This window comes from Podarcis melisellensis (genome assembly GCF_964234715.1).
Source record: "Podarcis melisellensis genome assembly, chromosome: 7".
Classification (NCBI taxonomy): Eukaryota; Metazoa; Chordata; class Lepidosauria; order Squamata; family Lacertidae; genus Podarcis; species Podarcis melisellensis.
Window position 1 is genome coordinate 39,918,627 of NC_138539.1, and position 21,413 is coordinate 39,940,039.

General features: G+C 41.3%; 1 protein-coding gene across 1 annotated transcript; it reads left to right on the forward strand.

The window, feature by feature from the left end:
- The first annotated feature begins 15,913 nt into the window (after positions 1-15,913).
- Positions 15,914-19,958, forward strand: SNAI2 (snail family transcriptional repressor 2). The gene is made up of 3 exons (XM_081919518.1): positions 15,914-16,269; positions 16,767-17,312; positions 18,906-19,958. The coding sequence occupies exons 1-3, from the start codon at positions 16,191-16,193 to the stop codon at positions 19,085-19,087; spliced, it is 807 nt and encodes a 268-aa protein (XP_081775644.1). The 5' UTR covers positions 15,914-16,190; the 3' UTR covers positions 19,088-19,958.
- The last annotated feature ends 1,455 nt before the right edge of the window (positions 19,959-21,413 follow it).

A 21,413-nucleotide genomic window follows, 5' to 3' on the forward strand; every position in this document is an offset into this window, starting at 1 on the left:
AATCAAAACCAAGAGGTGATAAGGCATTACTGCGGGTAGTCCCACTTATCTGAATATGTCTTTGGATACCAACCATAGTCTTTGAAATAAAAACACCCATACAATTCTAATAATTCATTTTATGATATCTCTATATATACTTAAAGAGCTTTTTCTAATGTTAGCTATATATGCAGCTTTGCAAAGGTCTTCCTATACCACCACCTGCCCTTCTCCCATATGCATTGAGCTGCAGGCACTCATTGCCATAAAGAGATCATCGCCCAAGTGTGGCTGTGCATTTTTGTCACAAGAAATGATACTGAGGGTATGCTGAGCCTGGTAGTGAATCATTAATATCAAGATTGTTGATAACTGATTCCACCTCAAATGGGAACTTGCATGTATGACAATTACTGTGCATTTAGCAACTGCAAACTACAGATGCCATGATGCAGAGTGACTCTGAGCAACCTGTAGGTGCATTCAAGGGCTGCTTAATGTTCTAAAGAGAAACTAAAACAAAAACAAAAAACCCTGGGGGAGAATGATTGAGGGTCCTGATGGTGCTCCTGTCACACTACCCTCATGGATGGTTAACTCTAGTTTTCACTGAGGTGTCAAACCTCTGACTAGATCAGATCACTAGACTTCAGGTAGCATCTCAGCTATTTATTTATTTAAATCCAGCACAAAGAAAGTCAGCATATTAAGAAGAGGCCAACTAACACACACACACACACACACACACACACACCAACCCAGACAGGCTAGTCTTCAGTTTTGTAAGCCTTCCCCTGCAGTCTGAGAGTTGCTGCAGCCCTGGATGCAACACTTCCTGGATAGCTCAGCTGGTTAGAGCGTGGTGCTGAGAACTCATACCAAGGTTGCAGGTTCAATCCCCATGCGGGACAGCTGCATATTCCTGCATTGCAGGGGGTTGGACTAGATGATCCTCGGGGTCCCTTCCAACTCTACAATTCTATGATTCTGTACTGTGATAATTAGCATCACATTCCATGGACACATGTTTTTGGTCTTAAACACACCCTCTCCATCAACCAAAGGGTCATATATGTCAGACTTCTTGCAAGCATGATAAATTGTAATGTTTAGGATGTGACCGTCAGATGACTAATGCACATAAAATTCCAGGCTGGTGAATGCTTAAAATTGACTGTTATAGATGAGAGTGAAGTCTTCCCAGAATTGCTTTAGAAGATAATGTCTGTACTAACTTAGTAGCTCTTCTTCACAAATCTAATGGTAATGACTTTGGAGACATCAATACCTCAGACTGTGTTTGGATGTAAGTTGTCCTGCGGCCTTCATTTAAATCCTGTAAGACACACACCATACACCATGAAATACTTTTGTAATGACAGCAAAGCAGCCTCGGGTTCCTGTGCTCCATCAGTTCCACTTCTTAAAAGCGAGGACTGAGGACAAGGATCTTTGCTGTGTATCATGATTGCTAAGTTGCAGTTTGCCGAGTGAAAATGCTCAAAGTGTATAAGCCTGGTTTCATCTCTAGATAAAAGTGCAATCATTTATTTTCAACGAGCTCTTCATATTCATCACAGAGGCCATCTTTTGTCTGCTGTTTAAAATAAATCTTAAAAGTGATCTCCAATCTCTTGAGATTTATGTGGGACAAATGTTGCCATTGGAACGCTGTTCCTTTGGGCAATTACTTTGGAATGATTTCACCTCCAACAGTCACCTTGGTATAAAAAATAGATCCCCCCCCCACAACATACACATGTGCAATCTCTCTCTCTCTCTCTCTCTCTCTCTCTCTCTCTCTCACACACACACACACACACACACACACACACACACCACGGGCAGATTTTGGGAAGCACAACCAATTCAGTTATACGGAGTGTGGAGCCTTGGGTTACTGCAGGGGACGCTGCAACTATTAATTAGAATGGAGCGTGAGAGCTGGGGGTGCCAAATTTTGGCATTGCACAGGGTGTTGCTGAAATTTGAGACCCAACACTGCACACATTTGCTGTTCTGTCAGCAGTGGGATGGGTAGGAATGCATACTCTTTGGGAATTTTACAATATCCAAATGCAAATAAGTGCACACAAATTCAAAAGGAGTACTGAATGTTATGCTTACAAAAAGCAAGATCTTCTATTCACATAAAAACTGATGCAGGGGCCTCTCACCTCTTACTCTTCAACTGGAAAAAAAGCTTTCTCAAAAGCAAGAGAAGGGCAAGAAGGTCAATTGAAAAACATATGTTGTTGCCTCCTTGACTCCAAAAGACTGACTTGAATTTCGTTACTTGACATTCATGTATTTCCCCAGTGAACCATTTTCCCCAGGTTGAAGCACATTGAGGATTCTGAACTGTGCTTTGTTTCTTCTGACTGCACTGCCCTTTGTGCAAGGGGAGTATATTTATGACAAAAAAGACAGGACATACTGTCTTTCTCTCAAAATAGTACAGGCATGTTGAGAACAGTGGTTCTAGAGAAGTAAGCATTCTAAACCAAAGACCACCAGCATTTGGGGCTTACGAATCACTCCTCTCTTCATCTTTTGTGGGGTGGGAAAACTACGAGGCTATCTACCAGGGCCAACCCTACCATTAGGTAAAATGAAGTGACTATCTTAAACCACAGGTGTGGGGTGGGGAGGATAGTGCCGGCAACCCCTGGCTGTTAGAAGGAACAGCCATTTTCATCTGTTAGACAGAGATCTGTGTGCAACACAGCCTGCAATGCACTTTGGAAGCAAGCCTGCTGCCCTCAGTGGTGAATCCTGTCTTGTCACCAGGGCTGAAGAAAGATTCAGCTGCCAGTCTGTACATGGATAGAGAAGAGGATGTACCATCTTGTCCTGTTCTTCAGGCAGCAAAATGTTCAGGCTAGCTGTTCTATTTCATTTCCTAGAAGGAGGAGAAAATCTTAAACCTTGTTAGTATTTATCTGTGTTCCTGTCTTGGCTTTCCCAGTTACATAGGAAATGAAAGAAAGGCTTCGCAGGGGGTTCCTGCTTGGCAGGGGGTTGGACTCGATGGCCCTTGTGGTCTCTTCCAACTCTATGATTCTATAATCAAATGAAACTTTAACACATGGCATAATAAAACCTGTGATTTCATCAGAACAAGTTATTTGTTGTTTATTGTTGTAATAACTGTTTTCTCAAAATTTATCTTCTGTCTAAACCACAGAGCCTAGGGCTTGCCTACTGTAAGGTCGGCGGTTCGAATCCACGCGACGGGGTGAGCTCCCGTTGTTTGGTCCCAGCTCCTGCCAACCTAGCAGTTCGAAAGCACGTCAAAGTGCAAGTAGATAAATAGGTACCACTCCAGCAGGAAGGTAAATGGCATTTCCGTGTGCTGCTCTGGTTCGCCAGAAGCGGCTTAGTCATGCTGGTCACATGCTGTACGCCGGCTCCCTCGGCCAATAAAGCGAGATGAGTGCTGCAACCCCAGAGTCGGTCACGACTGGACCTAATGGTCAGGGGTCCCTTTACCTTTACCTTTACCATGAAAAATAAATAAAAACATTATTTTAAAAAAAGAAAAAGGTTGGAAATATATGGGAGCTATACTCTTCTCTAGTGACTGGCATTCATAGGTATGTTACCTCTGATCCTGTAGCTATAAATCCCCAGAATCTCCAGTTAAAACATCTCAGACTGTAGGCCTCAGAAGATCCCTGCCTGAGAACTTGGAGACCTCGTTTTCAGTGTAAACAGTACTGGGCACAATGGAGCAATGATCTGGTCCAATGTAATGCAGCTTCCTATAGTCATCTCAGCCAGTAGAGCATGAGACTCTTAGTCTCAGGGCTGTGGGCTTCAGCCCCACATTGGGAACACGGATTCCTGCATTGCAGGGGGTTGGACTAAATGGTCCTTGTGATTCCTCTCAACTGTACTATGATTCAATGATCTCTTTGTCCTGTGATAAAAAAAATAGTGGGCTGGTGATCCATCCATTCTTTTACAAAGATGTTATACTATCTGTCTCTCCCTCCTCAATGTATGACATGATGAAATAATCAGAGTGCTGTAACTAGTTCAGTAATACTGAAGTTAATTCATTCATTTCAAACACTTTTATTTAATCCCAGGATTGTGTGTTGTTGGAGCCTATCAGCTACTGTGTAGCTCTAGGCAACTCCACCAGGAGTCCTAAACACTAGTTTTGTACTCACTTGGGTTATGCACAACCCTCAGCCAAACCAAAGAGGAGAGAATTTTATAATGCTGATGTTTTTTAAATGATATTAGGGAGAACAAGCGGTTACAGGCTAATTTTGTACCTATAATTTCTCCTCCATCCCTAAATTCCACCCTTGCCAGAACCCGCAGTACCTGTACAAAGCATTGAAAGGGCATCATTCACTGGTTGAACTATCTTTCAGAGATATATCCCATAGCATAATAGCAGTGCAAAAAGACTGCCATGCTAGCACGCATACTTAGGTCTGCCATGAACTAAGGGCGGGAAGGAACAGCGAAGCTAGCAGCAATTCTCCTGCCTCCAACCGATCTGGGGTAGGCTGCAGTTTAATACTGAGCTCATACAGTCCTGCCCTGCCCTGGCTCTGGCATTATGGGACTCAGAACCGTGACCTAGTCACTTTGAACCTGAACTTTTCAAGCTTACAAATCAGAATGTGGAAACCTATAGCCTTCCATATGTCATTGGTCTCCAGCTCCCATCATACCTGACCATACCTGATCATGCTGGTATTTTGATATTCTTGTGCTTCCTCCTGAGTGTTTTGTGTCACATTGATGAATTGAAAGTTGGCTGACACTCTAGTTTCCATACATTTTGATACTTTGATTTAAGCATTTGAGCCACCACTTGCAACCTTCAGGGCTATTTTAGACCATTTTGGTCTGAAGTGGCTTTGTGATCGAATATGTATTGGACACCAAATGTATGAAGTAAGCAATATTTTGCAAGTATTGTATACAAATGCCAGATTACAGACAATTTAGTCTCCAAGGATAGGCTCTCCACATAAATTTCAGCTGTCATCTCTATTAAACAGATATTTAGTGGTACGATCAAGGTGGCAGTGTGTACTTCCTAAAAGTTACGAAGAAATCCTGGTTTGTTTGTGTGACAGCAAATAAATATGCCTGTGAAAGTAAAGCACACTATAAACAAATGCCTCTGAATTGCTCAGAGTTGTAGAGACAGCTAAGCACTATCAAGAAAAGTATATACACTCATTTAAAATAATTTATATCTGAGGTGCCTTGTGAAATGTATGCTCCTCACATGATTTCAAACCCTGTATGGTCAGGATTCTAAATCACAGGGAGCTGACACAAGAGGAAAAAGCTTCCTGATGCAGACCCTCAGCACATGGAGGGATGTGGGAGCAGCATCAGTGATGGGAGGGGGGAGGGAACAGGGAGTTTCCCCCACTCCCTGCCCCTAATTGCAGTGTTCTCTCTCTGAGATTAACTTTGCTCGCTTTTTTGCAATTTCCATATTTGAAGGCACTTTGTTCAGCTTGTTCCTCCTGTGACATCAAAGTTCTTGTGCATTTTCAAGAAGCTTTGAATCACAAAAGTGTAAGAGAGAGCTGGTTTTATAGCATTTAGATAATGATCAAGAGCTAGCAATTTCACCAGATAATCCTATACATGAAAGAGTAATCTCATCCATTTGTGAAATTCAAATAGAGCCTACTTGTTTTAATTGGGGGGAAATATTGTCCCCAAGGCAGCAGGCTGTTGGCTTTGGATAAGGGTTGCTATACTCATAAATACTCCATTAGGATGGTATACACCCTTTATATTTAATAGCAGTAATAGTAGTAACAACAAAATCAACATCATCATCATCAACAATAAACAACTTATTAGTAGGTTTCTACTATCGCTGCTCCTGCCCCTTTTGTTGCAGTCTGATACCAATGAACAAATGATTTATATGCTGAAGGGCCAAGTCACAGAGAGAGAAATCACATGCAAGATTTTTGCATATCAGGCTGATGTCAGAAGCACACAAGCAGGCCTAGTTCACAACAAAAAGCTGGCAACTCTAATCATAGCTGGATAAGCTGACAAAGCTCCAATTTAATATGAAGGACTTTTTAAAAAATAAATAAATGGTAAATTCAAGCTGCAGTTGTATAGTCCCTGGGAGAACATCTGGAGGCCATAGCATGTCAGATTTCCCTCTCCCACATTGGATGGAGAGAGCCAATGTCAGATCTCCACCCCATCCCTCTTCCTGATGCTGAGGAAACCTCCAATATCCTGGCCCAGTGGCCACTGGAGATGTGTGTTTTCAGGGTCTTCCCTATTCCTGTGACTATACAGGGGTACCTCAGGTCACATACGCTTCAGGTTACATACTCCGCTAACCCAGAAATAGTGCTTCAGGTTAAGAACTTTGCTTCAGGATGAGAACAGAAATTGCGCTCTAGCAGCATGGCAGCAGCAGGAGGCCCCATTAACTAAAGTGGTGCTTCAGGTTAAGAACAGTTTCAGGTTAAGTACGGACCTCCGAAACGAATTAAGTACTTAACCCGAGGTACCACTGTAAACTGTTTTTAACTGTTTTTAACTGCTTTTAATACTGAATTTTAAATTGAAGTAACTTGTCCTGGGACTTGCTGGTGAAAGTCAGGTAATAAGTACATTAGGTGATGTCTCTAGAGTGCAGTTCCACTTCTATTCCAGAATATTGTCTTATGACATGAATAAAATGGTGCGTTGAATTGTAGGGCCACATGTTTGCCCTCAACTACTAGTGTTACATATGGATAACAAATGAAGTACTACTGTCACTCCAATAGGCCTTTTCAGTATACGCTGGTTTTCCAGAATGAAAAAGATTTCTTATCTGGTATCTATCCTCTGCCTCTTAGCATAAATCATATACAAGAGTGTCCATGCTTGCAACTGAACTACAGAGCTATACAGTCTCTGGATTCAATATCCTTTACTATCCAAACAGATGAGGTGCACTATCACTGATAATCTACTATGGGGCTATATGCATGTATAGTTAGATCATGGTCATTGACTGCAAAATTTTGACACAAGTATGCAAGATCAACAACAACAACAATTTATTTATACCTTGCCCATCTGGCTGGGTTTCCCCAGGCACTCTGGGCAGCTCCCAACAGAATATTAAAAATAGAATCAAACATTAAAAACTTCTCTAAACAGGGCTGCCTTCAGATGTCTTCTAAAAGTCAGATCGTTGTTTATTTCCTTGACATCTGATGGGAGGGCATTCCACAGGGCTGGCGCCACTACCGAGAAGGCCCTCTCCCTGGTTCCCTGTAACCTCACTTCTCGCAGTGAGGGAACCACAGTAAGTTGTCCACCTTTGAATTCTCTCCACAACATGGCAGTGCCATGTGGCCATCTGCTTCTCAGTTCTTTAAATTTATCAGAAGGACTAGAGGCAAGCAGTTCTAGGAATCTTGAAGTTTGAAATTCTACCACCACCTCCCCCCAGAATCTGCCTTTAAAACATTCAACATGTTCATTAATCTTTTAATAAAGCTCTGATTTCATTTTAGAACTAGCATTTTTACAACTGATTGGCTGTAATGCACAAGCAGAGACCTACCGTAATTCCCTTTCAATCTAAAAATTAATGTAATCAGTGCATATTCACTCCTTTGCTCAGGTTCCATTGCTTATACATTACATGAATTATATGCATATTACATAATCCAAACACAGCATGGAGTGAATATACACTGATTACATCCACTTGGGGAATTAATATAAATTGAGGCTAAAACTGACTCATAATTTCATGTTATTAATTATCACAGATTTTACTGGTCCATCTACACTGGTAATTTTGTTAGACCAATTCAAATAATGTACCTTTCAGCACTACTGTGCCCTCATAGATATTGCTCACATGCTTTGGCCAGAGTATGCTATTCAAAAACTCCCATGATCATAGCTGTCAACTTTTCCCTTTTTTTGCAAGGAATCCTATTCAGAATAAGGGAATTTCCCTTAAAAAATGGGAAACGTTGACAGCTATGCCCATGATACAGAATGTAAAAAAGGACACAGTTCTCAAAGTCAGGCATCCTAACTTCCTAAAAGAGCAACTGATTACCCAAAATCTTTACCTCTGTCATATATCCTTGGCTTGCTTTGAGTCCCTTCAACAGACCCCATGATGTGTGAATCACATCAAAAGGTTGTCATGCATAACAGAGGGCTGTTGGACCACCCTGGGCCCCCTCCATGAGGTCACCTGCCTCCTTGATCCAATCCTTAAGTCCTGGGTGTCTGCAGGGGAAAGCCGATGCTAGCCTGATCTAAGCAGGCCTGATCCATGCTGAGCTGTTACCCAGCTTCTTTCACTTAAAGTGGAGAATGCACAAGATAACATCATCACAGATTATGCCCAATAGTAGCATATGCTTAAAATCTCACCCTGGGTGTGTCTGTTTGGACTTTATTTTGATATCATGGGGAATTCAAGATAGGGGTTTAATGCCACAATCCTAAATAGGCTTATAAAGCATCAGTAAAAGAATGCTCAGGACTATAATAAAAATAAAAATAATTGAATGAACGGAGGCAGGTTGTACAGTATATAACAAAGGAACTTGGAATAGCTGTGAGTAGAGCAGGTTATTTGTTAATGTTATAATGTAATATAATGTGAGGAAAATATTTTTTGAAGATTATGAAATGCAAAGTATTGAATATTTGTTGTTTGTTATTTAAATGCATCCTGTTCGCGATATTTGTACTGTACATGAACTATTTTTAATTCTTAGACTGTATAAGAGAGAGCCAGTGTGGTGTAGTGGTTAAGAGCGGTAGTCTTGTAATCTGGTGAACCGGGTTCGATTCCCCGCTCCTCCACCCGCAGCTGCTGGGTGACCTTGGGCCAGTCACACTTCTCTGGAGTCTCTCAGCCCCACTCACCTCACAGAGTGTTTGTTGTGGGGGAGGAAGGGAAAGGAGATTGTTAGCCGCTTTGAGACTCCTGAAGGGGAGTGATAAGGCGGGATATCAAATCCAAAGTCTTCTTCTTCTTCTATAAGGAAGGCATTGATTGCATGAAATCATATGATGCTGCATATAAAGAAACTATTTATTGCTTAACAAAACTAACAGATAATATTTTCTTGCTTTATTGAGCTAGGAGTATTCTGAGGTGCTTTTTCCAGGTTTCAAGTCGTTCTCAAATCAGCATAGTGTCTCCATTATTCCAGAGGCTGACAGAAATCTTAAGGTTCCTTCTAAGTGAAATTCATTTATTGGCCACTTGGTGACATAACTTGATCTCTTTTTCTCCGGACAAACGTTCTTTAAAGAACAACAAAGGCTGTGGTTGCAGAGTATGGATATGTCCAGTAGGTGTCTCTTCCTAACCATATAATAATCCCTGAAATGCCTATTTCAGTAGGGCAGAAAAATAGCCTTTTCAACATTTTTGCTGTCTTCCTGAACAACTGCTTACATAAGAAGCTTAGGAAAAGACAATATGATGCTTAGAATACAATCTAACCAGCTCATTGCTCCTCAGTACATTTTCTTGTCATTTCTTAAGCCCAGATGTATGCCAACATGAAAGAGCCTAGCAGAATTTAACTGCATTGTTTTATAATTCTCTAGTCCAGATGTTCCTGGACTACAGCACCCCACCATCCCTGACCATTGACCAAAGGTTCCAACTTTGAGCCTGGGCAGTTCCTAACATCGTAGTATAACTTGCATTTGTCTCTCAAGGGATGCTCAGGGTGGTTCATAAAGGGCAATGCTGATGAAAAAATAACAATATCCAATAAAAGTGCATAAAAGGATCAGCATCCGATTACCTGATGGCTCCACAGAGCAATTGGATGCCTTGGGAAAGCCACAGTGGACTCATGGTAAAGGCTGGACTTCTAAAGCCTTTCATAGGATAGGAGGATGCATAGCTGGTGCACACATTCGCTGAGAACACATCTATGGTGACACCTTAAGCATTTGTGAAGTAAAGGGGGGAAACTGCACCTGTAATGTTCAGCTTGCATACCCATGATGCAAATTACTTTGCTCCAGCCTCACTGGTTGGTGAATGTGCTGGAAACGTTTCTGCAAATGGCTTTTTCGGACAGTTTCATTTTTAGAGGCAGGTCTATTCCTACAGTCACACAAAGGTGGGGTAGTCCTCCCATCCCAGGGCTCTTGTTCATTTCTAGCACTTGCTGCTTCCACAGACACAGAATGATGATATAATGGAACTTGATTATTTATTATAGAACTGGATAGATGCCTTACAGCTTAATTAGCTATCAATTAGCTAGCTAGAGTTGCTGTGTTTTTCAGGTTAAATTTCAAGAACGTTTAGATTTGGAAGGAAAAATTAAAATATCTGAGTTCAAAGAGGTAGGAGGAAATTTATCAGTGTGTTATAATTATTTCTACACACTGCTGGGATCATGACCTAGTCCTTTTTCTTTGTCTATAGTACTGAATTTCTTGCTTTAACCATTGACCACGTAATCCTATCTACTGGATCCTATCTACTGAGTGCTGACAGAACAAAAACCTGTGACTCCCTCCAGAAACATTTGCGCTTAAGTTGCATTGAAATCAATAGGACAAACTAGTTGTAACCATGTTAAGTCCCATCATTTCAGTTTACTCTGGACTAGGGTAAACGGATGAATACAAAGCACCAATCCCTGTTCTCTTGTCAGATGTCAGTAGTGGCCAGTTAATAGTTTCATGTTATTGCTAATTATGGTTTTCAAGTACATAATGACCAAGTACATGATGATGCTAACTGATTGAATAGGGGATAAGCTATCTCTCTAGAATTGCAGCTGTGGTGTGTGTGTGTGTGCTTCCCTATATTCACTTTCTCTGATTTCTGTCACTGGCCCCATTCCAGAAGTTAACCGTCAGAAGCTGTGTGGCTTCTAAAAGTGGGGGAAAGATACGTAAATCACCTAATTACTCAAGATGTAACATGTTAAATGTTACTTCACCCTTATATGAACAATAGACAATTGCCCTTTACAATCAAAGTTTCATCTACCTGTTCAATATGTTTTCCTGTAATTTGATAGTAAAATAAATGAGTAACATTAACCAACCTTCAGGCTTGAATCCAATACGTCATTTCCTGGAAGTAAGCCTCACTGAACACAATAGGATATAGTAATGAGTGGCCAAACATAGGGCTGTGTTTCATGAGCCAACTAGTAGTTTGTGATTTTTAACATTCATTTTTTTCGCCTGACTCTTTTTGTCTGGAATGCAAAAACATACACATGCATTGAAAATAAAATAAAATAATACTGTCAGTCACTGGTATGTCAAAATGTGTCTCCCCTGCCCCTCCCATAACTCCATCTTGTATAATGAGGGCAACTGTATCAAATTCTTCTATATTGATGTCTACCTGGTAACATCTTTGGACATCCAAATGTGTGAGAATAGGCTCTCGGCTTTGACACTGAGGGTCATTAATAACTGCGTGTCAAAGGGAGGTTGAACAGATATAGCTTTCTACATAAAAGTTAAGTTCTGATGGGAGAAGCTGTAAACTATACAAATTCTCCCTGCTGTTAAAAGCATAAGCATGAAATGGAGCAACCTGTTCTCTGCATTCAACTTAAGTGGAAGTATAGTTCACGATAGCCAACCGTCCCGCCTTCCAAGATAATCCAGCCAATGTGAGTTTCTAGATGATGCAGCAGGTGAAGAATGGGAAGAGGGTTCTTTCTGCCTGCACAGGAAGGACTGTATTTGCAGTTTCCTTTTTCCACACCAATCCAACTGGAAACTAAGCATAGACCCTGAGATCCCGGCTCCAAATCTTCCTTTTTGCTTCATCACTGGTGAAGAACAGTAGATCAAGAACTGCCATTGGCAATCGCTCCTGCTAAGGTGAAGTCTATCAATTGCTCAGCTGGCTGGTTTTAAAAGTTGAGAAATGTACACTGTCCCTAACAAAGCACTGGCTGCTGTTGTCCAAGCTCAATCCATTGATAACACGATGGGTGGTTTGATCTCAGATTTTCAGGAAGCTGATGCAATGCTTCAGAATTAAAAGAGCAGCCTGAGGGTCCATGAAAACGTTTCCTTCTCCAGCTTTCCGAATGAAAAGAGAGATCTGCTTTTCCCTCTGATTTCCTTTCAACTGTGATCTTTTTCCTTCACCCCATTTCACCTTTCTGGCACTATGGTATCTCTAGCCATCTTCATACAAACTCATTGGGTTGTTTAAAGAAAAGAAAAAAAGAAAAACAGAAAACCCCGCTCAGGCAACAAGAGTCATGCTAATACCATTTCAAAACCGTGTAATGACATGCCTTGCACCCAGTGCCCGGTGCTATTCGTTTTAGCCTAGCCACTTGGTTGACATGTCAAAACATTATGATTTATACAGAAGTCTGAACAGGGGAGCCCAAGGGCCTAATTCACCAAGGCATTACTACACTGCTGTACTGGCGCAACTGCATTTGGCACGAGGCAATGGAAAATGAGAGCATTTATGCCTTTTGTGTGGCATGTACAAGCCTATCTCAGTGTTAGCTGGCATAACTGAACAGACTGGCACTTCTCTGGAATCGTACCCACAATGTAAAGTGGCTTGATCCCAGAGGTATTTTCTGCAGAAGTTACTGCACTTTCCAGAATTAAATAGTTGTAGACATTCAGCAAAAGGACAAGCTTTTAAAGTACCCCACACAGCAGATATATTTTCTGGATGTATCTTTCTGTTATTGGTAGTCTACTGAGGACTTTCACACATTCCATTAAGGAAGGAGTAAATGGCTGTGTCTTGGGGGGGGGCATCAACTAATCCTGCTACTTAATGTTTATTTAGCACCAGCCACATGGCAAGACCTGTGCCAAAGACAGAGGAGACACTATTCTGCCCAGTAATCTAACAATGATATTCAGAAGCTGCTTACTTTTGAAAGGGCTATAGCTCAGTGGGAGAACATCTGCTTTGCATGCAGAAGGTCCAAGGTTCCATCCCAAGCATCTCCAGGTAGAGCTGGTAATATCCTCTGTCTGAAGCCACTGTCAGTCACTGCAGACAACAGCGAGCAAGATAGACCAGTGGCCTGACTTAATGTAAGGCCGCACCTGTTTTATTTTGAAGGGATTTACCAAGAGAAATGTGGTTTAAATGGCAGAACTGGGAAGCCTGTGGTGATCCAGAGGGATAGTGTTCAGATCAATGGGAGGAATAGTGCCACTCTATTCTGCCTTGGTCAGAACCCACCTGGAATACTGTGTCCACTTTTGGGCATCACAGTTTAAGAAGGATAGTAACAAGCTGGAATGTGTACAGAGGAGGGCACCCAAGATGACCAAGGGTCTGGAAACCAAGCCTTATGAGGAACAGTTGAAGGAGATGGGTATGTTTGGCCTGAATAAGAGGAGACAGAAAGGAGATATGATAGCCATCTTCAAATATATCAAGGGCTGTTACATGGAAGATGGAGCATGCTTGTTTTGTCCTGCTCCAGAAGCTAGGACCCAAACCAATAGAGTCATTGTTACAAGAAAGGAGATTCCAACTAAATATCAGGAAGAACTTTCTGACAGTCAGAGCTGTTCAACAGTAGACTGTCATGGTAGGTCGTGATCTCGCCTTCATTGAAGGTCTTTAAACACAAGTTGGATGGCCATATGTAAATGAAACCTATGTTTCATTTACATCTTGTCATCCTCCTGAAGTTATATGGTTCTATAATTCCAGATGTTGTTGGACTCCAGCTACCATCAACTGCCACCAGCATGACTGGTGGTCATGGATGATAGGAATTGTTGCCTAACACCTGGAGGGCCATACGTTTCCTAGCCCTAGTATAAAACAAGAGAGAAAATGGTGAAGAACGTGAACCTAGCTTGAGCATGAAATTCTAAGTTTGTAGCAGAACACACACAAGATAAAGCAATGGAGAAGCAGGGAAGCTGCTGCCAAAGAAGCAGATTTAAAATTGAGATTTCAGGGGTGAGAGAGGCGATCCAACACCCCAAAGTAATGTTGGGCTGTATGTGTATGCATATTTACTTGGGAGTAAACATGCTTAGAACTGGGCTTTGTACTTGCACCCCATCTTGATCCTGCGAATTGAACTGAATAGACCATAGCTTCTGTGTGTTTTTAAAGTAATTTTTTAAAAAACCCTATGCACTTTGCTATAAAGAAAACACACTGACGATTTTTCAGCATAGGTGTTCTTAAAGGAAGAAAAAAATCAATGTAAACCACTCATGGATAAACACCAGCCTTGGAGCCTGTTAACAGTTGAATTGCTACATGAAAGCAGATAACTTTACTTCTGCACTTGTTTTGGCATCTCCCAGATAAAGAAGTTATGCAGCTTGACAAAGCACTTTGCTCTTACAAGTCTTAACAGAACCACAGAGATTTTTTCCCCCATGTCTTCATTCCAACACCTGTTGCAGAGAAGGCTGGGGTGGTCTCAATGCAACTTCCCTCCACACTTCCTTCATTCTATATATACACCCGTTTTATAGCCCTCAGTCTACTGGTACATTTTGTAGTACAGCTGAGTAGGAAAATATAGGTTTCAAGTGCACTCAGAAGTGCAAATATTCCCCACCCCCGAATGAATTTTAAATGTTTAAACAGGATGAATCTGTGCTTGTGTTGCTCAAATCCTTTCCATGCCTATAGGTTTGTTGGTAGTTCACAGAATCATAGAATTGGGAGGGATCTGGAAGGGTCATCTAGTCCAACTCCCTGCAATAGCTGAAGCTGTTGACCCCAAAAAGCAGCAGCAAATGAGACTGGTACTGTGTATGACCAAAGCAAATAAGTTTACTGGACAAGCAAGAAGATACCACATGGTACATCAAGCTTCTCCAAACTAAAACACAAACCTTTGAATATTCTATGCTGCCTAAGATGAAACAGGAATGATATCTTTCAACTGAAGCTGAAGAAAGTGGTTGTCTCAGCCATTCCTTTAGGTAAGGGGAGCTTGAATGTGCTGGGATCATATTCTTGCCCATCCTTTGTGCATTCCTCAGTCACTGTCAGCTAATCGAAAATGAGCACAGAATTAAATATGTGCAGCCAAATAATTTCCATTTACGGGAGTGGCTCAATTTCCTCTAGAAGGGAAATGTGCAACATTGCACTGAGAAATTGGAAAAAGTCCCATGCAGCTTCATCCATTGCATATTTACTCAGACGCAAGTCCAACTGAGGTCAGCACAGCTTACTTCTGAGTAATCAGAGTGCAAATGGTTGCAGCCCTTTTGTGGATTCTGCATATCTCAATTACTGTCTTCCTGTTTTGCGTCTGAGTTGTGCATATGTTTTGTCTTACAAAATGTCCCTGATCCAACTAAAATCAGTGCACAATTACAGCAATGGGTCTTAAACAGAACTAATTTCAGTTGGATCGGGGCCACGGCACCTCATTGCCAGTTCTTCAACAGCAAACACAAAATATTTCCTTAATCTATTAAGCATCTCGGCTCAACTCCTCTTCACTTCCAAAAATAGCAAGCCCTACATGACAAGCCAAAGACTCTCGTTAGTGTCTAAAAAAGCCGGACTGTTTATCTTGGAATAACTTCCCCTCTACCCTCTGCCCTTTGCCCCTCATAATGAACAGTTTGTCCTTAGCATTTTCATTATGCCACATCTGGGAAGCAGCCTTGCTTTTTGAAAGAATTAATTTTCACTTTGTTGGGATGCAAGGCACTCCAGAGAAAGGTGAGGAAGTACAGTGAAATCTAAACTTATCCCTTACTGAACCTACTTCAATTAGCCCCACTAGTAGGCAGGAATTCTAAGACGTTTTCTAGGCTCCCTCTGACAAGAGATTCTTCTTCCTCTGTTCTTCACAGCTATCCCAGTGGGAGGAGTTGAAACCTGACCCAAGTCCTCAGCTCCTAGAAGGGATTGGATCCTCCTTGCGAAGAGCAAGGAATAAGTCTCTTGGCCAAACAGGCAGAGTTTGTAAAAGAACTTCAGCAAATCAGGAGTGATTGGATGAAAAGGAAACCCCTGACCCTCCCCTCCTGCACCTGACGAGTGGGTATTTACAGCACTTTGCAAAGAGCCCTGCACTACACAATTTTACTGCATGGGGTGAGCAGAGAGGACAATGCTGTAGAGGACCAATGTGCAAGCAGTGATTCTGTCTGCTGCTGCTGCCCAAAAGCTGGGGACCGTTATTCTGAAGCTGAAAGGAGGTTTCAGGAAGAAGGCAGCCCTGCATTTCAAGATGCCACGATCCTTCTTGGTCAAGAAACATTTCAACTCTTCCAAAAAGCCAAACTATGGTGAACTGGATACTCACACAGGTAATCCAAGGCTGAAAACTGTATTCTAACTGCTCTGATTGTTGTTGCTGAAGTGGGACTTTTCATAGCCTGGTGCAAACTTTTAACAAACTTTTTTTACAGATCCCTCTCTCTCCCCCTCTCTCTCTTCCTCCCCCCTAAAAATGTCAGTGCCAACAGAATTAAAACTTCAACGTAGGAGTTTGCTTCATTGCTGGAAAAAAAAATTCTCTCTGTTGCAAAACGAGTGACTTGGAAATGTAAGAGAATGGTGTGGATTTTACTGCTGGATTTCCTCTGGCTGCAGCAGAGGCTTGGGGAGGAAAGCTGTGACTTTGAGCAGACCTCCCAACTTATGTAAAGTTTTTTCTAAAGTTACAGAAGGTTACGTTCATTCTGTGTGTTTCATTAGGATTTCATCACTTTCAATCTCCATGAGCATTGGATATATTGTACTGCTGTTATAAAGAGAAAAATCTCTGTTGTCTTAAAACGATTCTCTTTTTTTTCCCTTCCAGTGATCATTTCCCCATACCTCTATGAGAGCTACCCCATGCCTATCATTCCACAGCCTGAGATCCTGAGCTCAGTTGCTTACAACCCCATCACAGTGTGGACTACAACTGGGCTGCTGCCTTCCCCTTTACCCAGTGACCTCTCACCTCTCTCCGGATACCCTTCGTCTTTGGGAAGAGTCAGCCCACCTCCACATTCTGACACTTCATCCAAGGATCACAGTGGCTCGGAGAGTCCCATTAGTGATGAAGAAGAGAGGATCCAGTCCAAACTTTCCGACCCTCATGCAACTGAAGCAGAGAAATTTCAATGCAGCTTATGCAATAAGACCTACTCAACTTTCTCTGGACTGGCGAAGCATAAGCAGTTGCACTGTGATGCCCAGTCTAGGAAATCTTTCAGCTGTAAATACTGTGACAAGGAATACGTGAGCCTAGGAGCTCTTAAGATGCACATCAGGACCCACACACTACCTTGTGTCTGCAAGATCTGTGGCAAGGCTTTCTCTAGACCATGGTTACTTCAAGGACACATCAGAACACATACAGGTAAGAGGGGAAATGTGATTGTGCATAGCATGTATTGCTGCAGTAGCATGTATTGCTGCAATAATTCCATTTTTAAAAATCTATAGGGCTTTATGGTCCATTTCATGTTTTCAAGTTATCCTGTTTGCTCTGCTAAATGTTCACCAGACTTCTTTTCTTTTTAAATCATTTATGAGTGGGTCAGCTTACGTACTGGTGTAACACTTTTTCACTTTAGAGAACTTAAAGTTTGCTTCGGCAAGCTGTCACAAGACAGGGATCCATTTGACCCTAAGAATTCCATGCTTCAACATGAGTGTTGGAACACGCTTTTGGAAGGAATGCAGGTGCAAGGTAGACAGATCAGACAGCAAACGAGAGAGAAGGAAGTAAGCAGAAATACCAGGTTCCCTATGCAATAATCTGCAGTCAAGCATTGTATCCAAGCAATGCACACAGCAAACCCCCTTAGTCAGCATATAGACACAGAATTTTACACTCTGATCAAATGTGCAGTTCTTGGAAATGAGTTCCACAGAAAGCAATAAGTCTTACATGTAAGAAATATGTGTACTGTAGAAAGTCATTTAGAAGATCTGGCATCTCAGTGCTAAACACAATGGACCTGATCCCATGAAGTGTAAATCCACAGAAATAAATGGGAATTAAGGATTGTATTTTAAATAGAAGTCCCATTCCATTGACAGTGCAACTGGATTACAGAATGGGTTTGAAGGCATAGACGAATCTGCAAACTGCAATCCAAAGCTGGAATTTTATGTATACTTACCTTAAGACAAATTAAACTTAATACAAGATGAATGTCACTGTGAGCAACAAAAGTTAACCTTAAGACAAATTACACTCTAATTCAAACACTTATCACAGAAAGAATTTCTGATTTTCTTCAATGGTACTAAACACCTTAAAGTTGCAGTCCTGTGCTTCGTTCAGTAGGGGGAAGCTCCACTGAGGACCGCCAGCCTAATTTCCAAAGAAAATTTGGCTGCATAGCCTTTAAGCCCCACTAAACTCAGCTGCACTTACTTCTGTGAACAATGCCCAGGGCCAGAGTGTAAGTCAAAAATGTCCACAGACTTGAGTAGCTTGTGCATTAATTGCAAGCTTTTATTGATCATGTGCAAGTGAGTCCTCTTGCTACTCCTTGTCCTGCCTCTGTTCCAAGGAAGCAGAGTGCAATGCTGAAGCATTCAATCTGATGGGAATTCTGCCATTCACACCAATGGCATGTAAACTACAGCCTTGGGCAGCAGTAGGCGTTGCACAGGATACAGTAAATGAATGGAAGGAACATATGAAAATGCTGGGTGGAGTCCAGCCTGCAGGCACTGGCTGCACCTGCTGAAGCAGAAAGTGTCAGTGGCTTGTCATTCAATGCACCATGAATCCTGCAAACTCTGAAAAGTATGAAATAATGAATGGACAGCCTGCAGTGTAATGAATGGACCCTTTAATAATATATAGAACCCAAACACCATTTTCACAGGCATGATGTTTTTTTATTCCTCTGCAAAACGACTTCTCCCATTTATACAGAAAGTTCCTTACTTGAGCTTTAAAACGATTAAACCTCTTTTGTGTATTTCTTTGCAGGAGAGAAGCCTTTCTCGTGCCCTCATTGCAACAGAGCATTTGCAGACAGGTCAAATTTGAGGGCCCACTTGCAGACCCATTCGGATGTGAAGAAATACCAATGCAAAAACTGTTCAAAAACTTTCTCCCGAATGTCTCTTCTGCACAAACATGAGGAATCTGGCTGCTGTGTAGCTCACTGAATTTGCCTGGGCTCTGAACATTTCTCTACTCCTTTTCAACAGAACAGGAGGAACCCTCAGCCCTGGAGGCAGTTTATATTTTACTTCCCAACTCAACAACTCCACTGGAAGATGCAAATAACACCAAATTGCTTTTTAGTTCAATTGTTAAGTTTGACAATTGTGAGATACAAAGGAAATCAAAACATCTTAAATACGGGAAGATGGAAAAGCCAAATGAATGACTTTTTTAAAAAAACTAAAATTTACATTCCAAAACTAAGTTTTGTCAGATACCAAATATCACAGGTGCTTTCCAGTGTCTACTATATCAAGTCATTATGTGGTGAATAGGACAGGTTGCTGGTATTTCTTAGAATAGTGTGCTTCTTGATCAGCACCCTGAATTGTCTTCCGATGTCATCATTAGAAGAGAACAAGAATGTATGTCCAGTTGTCTTAACAGTATGTGCCTTAGTAAAACTGTCACTGCAGACATTCCTAGGCACATGCTTGATACACACTTCTTTTTTAAAAAAACTATTGTGATTGTTAACTTGTGTTGTTGTTTTTATAAAAAAATGGGAATAAGTGCAAGCGTGAGGGTTAATGGGATTTTGACAATGGATTTCTTAAGAGCTTTTTTTCCTAAATGCACAAAGGAAATGCAATAGCCTGAGCAATACCCTCCAGTGCCTTTTTTTTAAAAAAAAGAAAATGAATACCTTTGTTTATTGACATAATGTAAATAGTTTTATTTTTATATGGCTGAATGTGTTCCGAATCAAAATATTATCTATAGCCACGTCTATAGATATCTTGAAGAAAGTATGGATACAAATTGTATTGTTTTCTAGAAATAATTTTTGTATAAATAAACATTTTTAAGAAATACCTGTGCAATTTCTCCTCCATTAGGAGACCCAGAGTCCCATCTGCACCCACTTCTCCCCACACACCCCAACACACACATGGACTCTGGTGCTGATTGTCAGTAGGAAAGCATGACAAGTGGAGGTGGGATCTCTGTGTACAGGATGGAGTCAATGTGAACTAGGTCTGTAGGTCTTAATCTCCATGGCTAAGAGCTGATCAAAGAACAGTCTTCAAGACCCTGATAAAAATCCCATCTCTGAAGTTTAACGGAGTCACACTAGTAACCAGTTGCACCTCTGGGTTTCTTGGAGAAAATGCAGTAAAATATGAAAATGCAGTAAACTATGTAAGTGTCAATCTTGAAATCCGTTCCTCATAATTGTAGCAAACTGATATGAAGTCCTTTGTTAGAAGCAACTAACCATTTTATCTTGATCACAAAACATATTGTTGCAATAATTAAGGATAAATAAAAGTATGCCATCTGACTGTACACTGGTCTTACTACACGCCAACCAGTCAAAGGACATATCAAGCCAATCTGATGGCTCCAAATGAACTGTGGATGTAAATGCACATCCAGAAACACAATTGCATTGACTGATGTGCTTCTGCTTTTTGGGATTTCCCTTGCTATATCAAAGCTCACTGGCCCTGAAACTAATTTCTTACTGTAAATTATTGATTTCACATTAATCAGCAACACCTCCAACCCCCTTTTAAAAGCTTATTTCCAAATTTTTAAGTGTTCTTTCCAAGCAATAAATGTGAAAATTTAAATCAAAATATGGTCGCTGTGAACATCACTTTGTTAGGCACCTTCATGAAAGGGACAGTATTTTTGTAGCCCAATGTGCCTGAAATATGGCAAATAAGCCACTTAAGTGGGATCGCAATGGATGCCCAGGAAGATGGAACTGCTCAGTTTCCCCACCAAATAATGCTGCTGTAGCAATGATGTAATCACATCTTTAGAGGTGATGACATCCCTCACATCTGCAGATATCTATAGGATCAGGGAGCATGATCACTTTGAATGCAGGTTAAGTCTGAAGATGATTGAAAGCACCCTCCTGTAACTGGTACCTTTTATGCTTGAGACACTCCATGGCCATCAAAAGCATTCTGATTGTGACATGAATAATAATAACAACAATAATTCCCACTGTAGTGGCTGGCCTTCCTGATTAAATCATCAGAAAAAATGTAGTGTGGTTCAGCAAAAATAGAGGACCTTTTAAGTCTCATTGATTTCAAGCCAAGAGATTTAAACATGTGTTTAATTCTCCCATTTTAACCATTAGGACTTTAACCTTAGACACCGTATTTCATTCCCTAGGTGCAAATACATGCATGTTTTCGGCCACCCTGTGATCCATATAACAACCCTGCATATCCCCATATTACATACAGAGAGCTGAAAGGCAACCAGCTTGCCTGAGACCATGTAGATCTCAAAGTTGACCTGGGG